Here is a 10,896-nt window from a genome sequence, read left to right as displayed (position 1 = left end):
GAGATTTTGCGATTTTCAGAGGAAGGCTTATTTTGCGATTTGACAGATAAGTCAGTTAGAGTCTGTTCACCCTCTCTGCTACGAGGATAGCAGCACACGTGCTCAGTCGTTAAAGCATCTCTAAATAAGGTCTCACTGGACAGTTTATCTGGTGAATTTTCATCCGACAATGACCTTTAGATGATTTTTAGATACTTACCTCTGTAGCAGACACATGTAAATACGTAAGCCACATCGGCTGCTCATTTGCAGCCCAAGTTAGCATTTGATCTCCAATACTCGTCTGGCTGTGACGGACAGTCACCAACAAGCCAACCCATTTCCAAGCCTAACTCTAAGTAAATCTCAACCACATTACAGATTTAGCTTCCGTGTGAATTAACAAATGCTAGGCTTGTGATAATAAGGTTCATGCCTTCTACCTTAAAAATTAGGGAGGTGTCAAAATACGGGGTGTCAAAATACGAACTATCCAGTGAGACCTAACAACTCCGATGAGTAAACTCTACTTTTACAGGCTTGTTAGCAACGAGGTGCCGTTGTTACAACTTCTCCCCCTTATTACGCTGTTTCTTTTCTCCTCGACGAAATTCGTCAGGACATTTTTCGTGGATGGACCTCTATCCCTTTGAGATAAAATGTCAAAGAAGGGTCTATGTTATAATCTTACGGCATGTGGCTGAGTCGGCTCAACAACATTCCTCAGGACTTCTTTCGTGACTACACTATCCTCTAGAGATAACATGTCAAGAGGGATCCTTGTCAAATCTCTTTAAAGGTGATGCTTAACGACCAAACTGTATAAGAAAGATATAATCTTCTTGCGGCATGTGCTTTACCCGCCCTCCACTCCCCTTTATGTTACCAAGATTTCTGGAAAACGGTTACAAGTATGCTAAGTTCCCCAGTTCCATAGACTTCAAGACAATATTCAAGTCAACTGAAGGCTTCTTAAACTAGTAAATACTCCACATATTTCTCCTCTAAGGACATGACGACCACACAAGAGAAATCTCCAATTTCACACTTGTACGGTTATTTGTGGTTTCCCTTTTATTTGAGTCATTAGTAAGCTTTTCGAACCCGAATACTAATACTTAAGGCCGTGTTTCACAGGACACGACCCTAATGCCTAACACAGCTAATTAATCCTATATCAAATTACTAAACATGTATTCCTATCAATATCCTAAACCATTCCTACATATAGTCCGTGATCTGTCTATATTCAGCTTTATATAACACTCGCATTTTTCCAATCAGGTTACAATTACACCAATGCATGCCCTAAAAACTTTCATCTGCATTAACTAAGTGGTAACCAATTACATACTGAATTAGGAATAATGAATAAATAAAAAGCTCGGTGTGAATAAGGAATAAGTATTCAAATGTATGAAAAGTATTTGAATCAGGAATAAGTAACTAGTTACTTATTCCTTATTGAATCGGGAATAAGGAATAAGTAACCAACTTGATTTCGCTTGCTAGACATCAGTATATACTGCCACACTGCACACATCGTAGCGATATGACTCAAAAATTGTTAGGTACGTTAAAAATCCAAATCACACACACACACACACACACACAGGTTAAAGGAGGCAGTTGTATGTGATTGAATCTGATATCTGCATGAACCTTTTTGGAAAAGCTACAACGCTTTTTATACGATGTCAGAACATGCTGGTCTTCAAAGGCCAAAACAATGGAAAGCGGCAACCATTTTGGTGTGCAATGCTGTTTGTCTACAGAAAGTAGTTCAGCCCCCTGACCGTTTTTAAAATCATCAAGGATAGCAGTACACGTGCTCAGTCGTTAAAGCATCTCTAAATAAGAACTCCGTTGGGGTAAACTCTACTTTTACATGCTTGTTAGCAACCAGGTGCCATTGTTACAACCCCTCCCCCTTGTGAGGACGAGTTGCAGTTAAAACCTATCGAAGCTTTGTCGAGATTCGATGCTGTGTCATGTATGCTAACTGGGAAAGAGTATGCACACGACTATCGTGCACATAATTTATTTAACTTCTTTCTGCGGCCGTTGATTAAAGGCGTATTAGAGCTTCTGCTGAACGTTGTTTAAAATCATGCTGACTTTAAATAAATCTTATCTTATCCTACCTGATACGTAAAGGGCATTTGCACGGCTCTGTAGCAATCGCGGGAATAACTAGTCCAACTTTTTTTTTTTTGTTGTTGTCATTTTAGAAATGACATTATCAAACATTCAGTTAATTCTTATATACAAATAAATTCAGAACCTTTAATGTCACATTTGCAAGTAGTTTCCTTTAAAACTAGCGCAGTGTTGCATTCCGTTTTTTCACAGAGATCCAGAAATTGGGAGGGGGTGGGCAAATTAATTTGAGATGAAACCCTTGACACAGTCATGGGTGGTGAAGCTCATGGAAACTCCTGCAATTTTAGCGTTTCCAATACAAAGTTTTATCCCTCATACTGGATAGAAAACTTTCTTTAGGAAACGTTCTGTTTCACGCTAGTTTTAAGGGCATTTATATGTTGGGATAGTGAACCAATAAATATGTAACATTGTCATTTCAGGGTTGAACGCATCCCCTCCCCTTAATATGTATGTTGTAATTTTATAATTGCAATCATGTCAGATTGTTGAAGAAGAGTGTTATATTAGTGTCCACAGTTAATAAATAGCCCCAACAAGTTAATGTTTCTCATTATGTAATGCTAGTCCTTCCTTAAATAAATTTCTTCTATGTCTTTACTAACTGATACTCGTAATTTTATTTTTAAAGGGTCCGTGTGTTCGCAGGGAGATTTGATACAAGGTTATTCAAACCGATTCGGACTTGTCACTAGTGCATTCGCCGGTTGACATACGAATAGTCTTGACATCCAAAATTAAAATTCTGAGATTGGGTATGTGCATTTCGTTGCTTTGAAGGATATGTATATACCCCTTTATACCCTGTAAATATATTTCCTGTTTGACATTGGAATCCCATAGACATCTAAGTTAGCCCCTACATATGCATAGTAAAAAAGAACAGTGGTCGAAGTTAAGTGTACCACAAAAGGCAGTTTCACGTTGGTAGACCTAGCAACACAATCGACTGTTTTAGTCCGATTTCGAGTCTAACAGCCGTTGTTGTAGCTGTTCTTGTGTTGTTACAAATATTCAATTTTCTCGTTATCAACGTGGAAGGAGGGTGCATCAACTCAAACTCCAAGTAGAAAGGAGGAATTCGTCATTATCTCTGTTTGTTTTTATTTGGCTTTGGCTGTAAACGCCAAATATATACAAATTTTAACCAAAAATCTAAAAATCTAACAAAGTATGGAACTCGATATTTTTCTTGCTACATATTATGCAACTCAATAAGATTCATTGATCGAATATGCAATGTCCTGAAAAATTAAATAAAACTTTATTTTTTTATTAAAAAAACAAAACAAACCTGACTTTCTTACGTGCGATTTTTTTTTTAAGGAAGACCAGGAACTGGATTCTGATATTAAGTCTGGGAATAAACTATTTTAAAACTAAACTGAATCAGATGAACTAATCTAGTTAAGTTGTACTACTACTACTACTACTATGCGATATACAAGAGAAATAAGCCCTTTTTAATTGTTTTGGAGAGGAAATTAGGTCAAACACGCCTGGATATTCCTGAACAGTCTATTTGCGGGGGAAATTAGAAAGGAAAGAAATCAATAACAGCAACAACAACATATACCATATATATTTAAAAGCCGCTTGTCTCCAACGTTATTTCGAATTATTTTGTATAAATGGAGCAATCCATTTTCGGAATATGAATTGGCTCACCTTGGGAAGAATGTACCAACTTAAAAACCGAAGTAATGCAACCTGTGACGCGTAATATTAGGATTTTCCTTCTGTAACATTGTCTAAAACGTATATATTCTGCATATACAAATTCAGTCACAAAACGAAACAAAAATATAACATTTTTAAAATATTGATATATGCTACTGCTGTCTACGTTCGCTGATTTGTTCAATACAGCTTCCAGTGTTCCAAAGGTTAAAAGCAGAATACATTATGCGGATTTACCTGTAAAATGTACAAAGTAAAGGATACTATTGGATAACGATGGCAAGATACGCTGGCAGTGATTGGTTATGCGGGTTTGTGTACATTTAGTTTCGTTTTAAGGTAAGTGTATGTTCGTACTGGTAGTCACGCCAGATGTTAGATTCCGAGCAGGAAGAAGACACATCAAGTCACCTTTTTGGGTTCGTCATAGCGCCTTGTTCTTTTCTAATGATGTATTTATAGCTCACCTAGCCCTATCACCAAGTGAGTTCATGTGACCCAGTATCCATCGGGTATCGCCCGTCCGTTGACAATTGCTACCACTCGGGAGGCCATGTTTCGGATTCGATTTCGATGGAATATAGGTGGAGTCGGAGGTATTATGACCCTCTGGTTGAACCGTACCGTTTATGAATAGCTATATAATTCATCATATCATTTCGACCAGTTGTGCGTCGGCTGATGGTAAGTATCTGACCTTACATATTGTTACGGTGTTTTAAGTATTTTACCTATTGCTTGTTAAACAAATAATTTCCACATATTAAAAAATAAATTTTGTTTTTAAGCTTGACTTGGAAATGTCATTATATAACAAAAACGCGCGAATTAATACGCTTCTGCTTAATTACAGGGTATTACAGGTGCAATGACAAGTTCAGCATTGCAACAGAAAAAAAAAGACATTAGCGGGTCGCGTTTTTTTTTAAATCACTTTGTAACCGCTCGGAAACAATATAGACTACTCCATATTTAGAAAATGCAACGTCAATATCATTAACACTTTGATTTCATAAAATAAAAACAATGTTCCAAATTTATAAACAAAAAACAAGAAAGACCCAGACATAATCCCCCAATCTGTTTATTGCTTGAGTGCAAAATTATAATTCGATTATACGTTGTAAATGAAAGAAGATGGACACCATATAGCATGATGACCTACATTCGACTTGAGTATATAAAAAAATCGACTCGTAACTGAATGTTTTCGACTTGAGTATAAAAAAATCGACTCGTAACTGAATGTTTAAGTCCGAAAATGAAAGTAAAACAGTGTTTTCGCGGAATTCGTTTACAAAACTGAATTTCCTGGAGATAAGGGGTAAGCATATTTCTACTTAAAAATTTTCTGTCAAATTTTCATTAAAAATATAATAATTTATATTTTAAGAGTGAAGGTACAATACTGTTTGGCATTTCTGCGCACCATAGGTTTCGATCACCAATAATGAAGCAAAACGCATACCGAATTCGAGCGACTAACTAAAACAAAAATACTGTAATGCTTACCATTTGAAAAGAGGCAATTGTCACCAGAATATTCTGTTCAAAATAATATTAATTTTGGACGCACGAGATACCCCCCTCCCCTCTCTGTGTTTTCGTGACTCGCGAGATATCGGCCTATTCTACCCACAGCTTTGAAAATATGTAATGATTCAATAGATAACTGCCAACTTACTAGATTCAATAGATTGCTCTTTGCCTGCTTAGTAGATTCAATAGATCACTTTGTGTCAACTTACTGGATTCAATAGATCACTCTTTGCCTGCCTAGTAGATTCAATAGATCACTTTGTGTCAACTTACTGGATTTAATAGATCACTCTTTGCCCTCCTTCTGGATTCAATAGATCACCCAATGTCAACTTACTGGATTCAGTAGATCACTTTGTGCCCACTTAATGGGTATAATAGATCATTCTTTGCCTACTTATTGGGTTTAGTAGATCACTCTTTGCACACTTGCTGGGTTCAATAGATCACTCTTTGCCTGCCTAGTAGATTCAATAGATCACTTTGTGTCAACTTACTGGATTCAATAGATCACTCTTTGCCCTCCTTCTGGATTCAATAGATCACCCAATGTCAACTTACTGGATTCAGTAGATCACTTTGTGCCCACTTAATGGGTATAATAGATCATTCTTTGCCTACTTATTGGGTTTAGTAGATCACTCTTTGCACACTTGCTGGGTTCAATAGATCACTCTTTGCCTGCCTAGTAGATTCAATAGATCACTTTGTGTCAACTTACTGGATTCAATAGATCACTCTTTGCCCTCCTTCTGGATTCAATAGATCACCCAATGTCAACTTACTGGATTCAATAGATCACTTTGTGCCCACTTAATGGGTATAATAGATCATTCTTTGCCTACTTATTGGGTTTAGTAGATCACTCTTTGCACACTTGCTGGGTTCAATAGATCACTCAATGTCAACTTACTGGATTCAACAGATCACTCTTTGCTAACTTACTGGGTTCAATAGATCACTCTTTGCCTGCTTATTGGATTCAAAAGATCACTCTTTGCCTGCTTACTGGATTCAATAGATCACTCTTTGCCCACTTACTGGTCACAAGATATAGATTTTTTTGATGATTGTTAATCAGCTATCCTAAGACAAGTGTTTGAATATGGTGAATGTTCTTATTTCCAATTTATTTTTCGAAAAACCAAAACTAGTTCCACTACCAGTCTAATATAGGTGTAAAATACCTATATGGAAGAATTTGTGCTGATATGAATTGTGATATGGTTACATACCAGTACTGACATATTAATATGATGTTACATACCTATTGTTACTTGTCACTATATTTGTACAGATAAAGAATTGTATAAAAGAACTAATAGGAACAGGAGCAGGTTGGAAGCCTAATCATTTGTCCTCCAAACTATGAATCTGCATTTTAGGATGCCAATAACTTTTGAGACTGTGTCTTATATTGTTGAAATGTTTAAGTGCATTTTCACAGAGGCTATTCTTTTACCTGTATGTAGTGCCTAGTGGAGGGAGAACACAGGTGAAAGTAACATTTCTTGGAAGAGAATAATGATAGTAAACAAACTTACATTCTGAGAATAAATTTTAATTTTGTTTTCAGTTTTTAATGAGCTGCTGAGTAACCAGGACTGTAAAAATAAGTAGTCAACTTAATGATTTAGGAGACATCATGAATAATAACTGGACGTGGGATAGACAACAGGGCAAGTTTGTCCCAGACAATTCAGGTAAATTATAGAGATACAAGACTCAAGAAATAATTTATTTATGTCATCTTGTATAATAATAATAATAATAATAATAATAATAATAATTTGTATTATTATTATCATCATTATTATTGTTATTATTATTTTTATTGAAGGTAATATGTCTGAGATGCTTTCTGTAACTTTGTTGCAACTGAAGTCTTGGGCTTTTTTTGCCCTCTATTTTAAACATTTCTTTGTTTGTTGCCATTGTTGTTTTGTATCTTTTTTGTAAACTTTTTGCAACATCTTTCCATTTTCTATTTTGTCCTGCAGTGCATATATACTTTTTCTTGGAGGGTTTTGGCTTCCTGGGGATTTCAACAAGGTTAATGTCTTTACCCATTTTAGCCACCTATCTTTTGCATAGCATGATATAAGGCTGCCATATCGACCAAAAACTGAATTGTTTTGTTATGGTTTGCAATGATGGAAACATTGCTGTTTAACCTTTCTCACTATCTACATGTTCAGCTTACTAAAATGCCTATGGCTGTTATAATTTGCATGCCATATGGTACCTTGCTCTGCTGCAAACTATTTTATTTTGTACTGATTTTCTTTTACCTCTCATTATGACAGGATTCAGCTTGTAAGATATTTTTTGTTGAATATATCCAACAGTTTCAATAACACATTACTATAATCATCATTTTACTGTTTTCTACTGTTAAATATATTTGTTCTCAGACATGTTGCAGTCACTGTTCACAACAACCATTCTATTTAATCTTCCCCTCACCCCCACCCATGCCAAATTTCATATATAAATATCCTCTTTGTAATGGTCACTTGCCTAACCAAACAGTGGCTTTACTCCATTTTAAGCCACTAGCATGTATCTACAGTGACCACTCATTGTATGATACTTAATAAGCATTGCTTCATGATCCTTTGATAAAGGAGTACTCTGTGACTTGATCTTCAGACATTTCTTATCTCATTTATACTCCATATTCCTGTCACAGTGACAGTGTAACTCAAAGATCTCATGTGTTGAATGAATAGCAAGGTTACAGGTCTTATAATTAAGGTATAGGGTCAAAGCAACTCACTTGCTGGATGGTGTGAAAGTGGACAAGTTATCACTGCATAAATGGAGGTCGCCTTTTGTGCCACTTTGACAAGGATAGTTTGATATCTTCATCTATTTGTGAATTAAAGCTATCGCTGTAGAAAAAAGTTCTTTGTAAATAGGTATGAGTTACATCCCTTCACATTAGGGTCAGGGGTCATTCAGTATTTAAAACTTACCTCTAAAAGCAGGCGATGTTTTGGTTAATGAGACTGGCAAGGAAAAGCCATATATGGCTTCTCTTGATTTTCTGTTCATCACAAGCATTTTCAGTCGCACTAAACTGACCTTTCTATCAAGGTGAGTTGAGCAACTGGCTATTCTGGAATGGTAATCAACTAAACAATAAGAAATGTTATCTCTCCTAGGCTGGAATTTGTGACGCACACTTCTGTCCCTGAAAGAAGTCTCTGGGTGAATAAATTAGTGACAAAATGAATATGCACTGTGCCGTGTATGTCACTGAGATACATGTGATGGAAAAAGAGGCAAACTTAGGCCATTCAAGAGATTTGCAAAAGTTGGTCAGGAATTTTTATTTAATATCGGGGATTTTTATTTACCTGGCTATCTAGCAAGCAAAGAAACACAAATTCACTTTTTCTAAGTATGTTACACATCATTCACTATATGAGTCCTCTCACAGTAATGTTACTTTTCATGTCCCTACATGTAGCACAAACATTTTTAGCCATTCTTAGTATATCATTGCTAGATTATATCTATGGCAGTCCTCATTATTGCTTATATGAGCAATCAGTAGATGTGTTATTTGTAACTGAATTCAGGCGTCTTCAGGAGTCATTGTTGATATTGTTATGACTCTATGGTCATAAACTAACAAAAAGAATCAAAACTAACACATTTTGTACCACTTCACAAATAATTTAATTATCAAAGTTATCCCATGAAAATTTAAGAGGAACTTATACTGTTATGAATTAAATCCAAATTAATCCTAAATGTTCTACTCAAGTACAAAATAATCAGATTTTCTAAATGGAATTTCAGATCCTTGGATGTACTGTCTGCAAAGAGTCCTGATTTATCTAAATAGCATTGTCCAGAACTCCTTTGAGTAAATTCACAATTGTCCCATAATAATATTTTAGTCCAGTGAGCACTTTGTAATTCCAATGAATAATATAAACAAATGTTTCCTCTCCAATATCATCTAAACACAACATTAAATACTTCTGCAGACTGATGTTTCAACTAGAACATAGGAAATAAAGAATGAATAAACTGTCCAGCTCTACCTGCTTATATACAGGCATAGAGTCCTAAAATGCAGTTTTTTCCTACTCACTTCATGACATTTTACCAATACCCGACATCACACACAAACCCAGCTGACAGACCCATCCAATGGGAAATAACTTTATTATTTATTAAAAACTTGATAAAATTATTTATAGATCCTATGCAATCTACAGGCACTATTAATATCTTAAAATAGAATCTATACTTGTATGCAAAAATTAGCTATGTAATATTTTTTTTCACAGATAATCACTACAATTTACAATCATAAACAAAAATTTAAAATAAATATAGATATCCATAACAATATCAACAATTAGGAGATGTTGTGTCACTACTGAAATCCAGATTTCTTCAGGAGTCATTGTTGATGTTACCAATTAGGAGATGGTATGACATTACTGAATCCAGGTGTTTTCAGGAATCATCATTGATATCACTAGTTAGAATATGTATCATTACTGAATTTTTGTGTCTTCAGGAGTCATCATTGATATCAGTAGTTAGAATATGTATCATTACTGAATCTAGGTGTCTTCAGGAGTCATCATTGATATCAACAATTAGGAGATGGTGTGTCATTACTGAAACCATGTGTCTACGGGGGTCATCGTTGATATCAACAGTTAAAAGATTATGTATCATTACTGAATCCAGGTGTCTTTAGGAGTCAGCATTTTGTTTAAAAACTAAAACTTGTTTTGGACATTTGATTCTGCACTTTTCCTCCCTTCACACTGGTTTGTAAATAAAAACAGCAGTTTTTATGATGCAGCTGCAAAAGCCAAAGAGGGCATATTGTTCTGCTGTAATATATCAATATAAATTTGTACAACTGGTAGAAGATAAGTGCAATGATTCTTAAAGAAAGTATATGTTCAGTGATGTATCTGGGGTGGGGGGAGGGGAGAGAGAATGAACTTTAGAAACAGTTATGCTGAAAATATTTCCAGCAGTCTGAACAGTGAAGTAAGCTAATACTTCAGAGGACACATGTACAAAGGCTGTTTTACAAAACAGATGGGAATCACCAAATGTAGTTGCATGCATGCATGCAGTTACTAGTTGGTTTTGTTATTTTGTGCAGTCAGAAACTAAGGTTTCACTCTGTTTTAGAATTAAACAAGTTGAATTTGCAGTGGTCCTGAACTGCATTTAACCACAGACAAATTTTTCATATAAAACATCATCTCAAGGCAGGTTTTTTTAAAGGACCCAAAGATTGTTTATTTTCTTCACCTTTTATTAAAGGTTGTACTTGCCAGTCAAAACGTTTAAGAATAGACCAGTACATGTAATAAGAAATGCGGACTGGCATCGATTGCACAGATTAATTTGAAAAGGCTTTACAGGCTAATTAGTGCTAATTAGTATGGTTATAATTAATTAAATTACCTTTTTAGATCAAGCAGCGTAATCTTTGAAACCTAAAAGCTTTATACAGGTCTGATCCACTTTGTTACAGAAATCTCA

At 35.4% G+C, this 10,896-nt stretch overlaps 1 protein-coding gene across 2 annotated transcripts in view; it reads left to right on the top strand.

Annotated features, from left to right (window-relative positions):
• The first annotated feature begins 4,168 nt into the window (after nt 1–4,168).
• The window catches only part of LOC149781226 (uncharacterized), a 49,043-nt gene continuing 42,315 nt past the window's right edge, over nt 4,169–10,896 (top strand). Inside the window, exons 1-2 of one of the 2 annotated variants that reach the window (XM_089934722.1) lie at nt 4,169–4,241; nt 6,938–7,064. In XM_089934722.1, the coding sequence (XP_089790848.1) occupies nt 7,007–7,064 (58 nt within the window). In that variant the 5' untranslated portion in view covers nt 4,169–4,241; nt 6,938–7,006. Of the gene's footprint in view, nt 4,507–6,937; nt 7,065–10,896 lie in introns of both variants that reach the window. The other variant, XM_089934721.1, reaches the window with a different exon arrangement.

Source organism: Sinohyriopsis cumingii, chromosome 15, assembly GCF_028554795.1.
Source record: "Sinohyriopsis cumingii isolate HCF-2022 chromosome 15, ASM2855479v2, whole genome shotgun sequence".
NCBI lineage: Eukaryota > Metazoa > Mollusca > Bivalvia > Unionida > Unionidae > Sinohyriopsis > Sinohyriopsis cumingii.
This window is presented reverse-complemented; position numbering and strand designations above follow the sequence as displayed.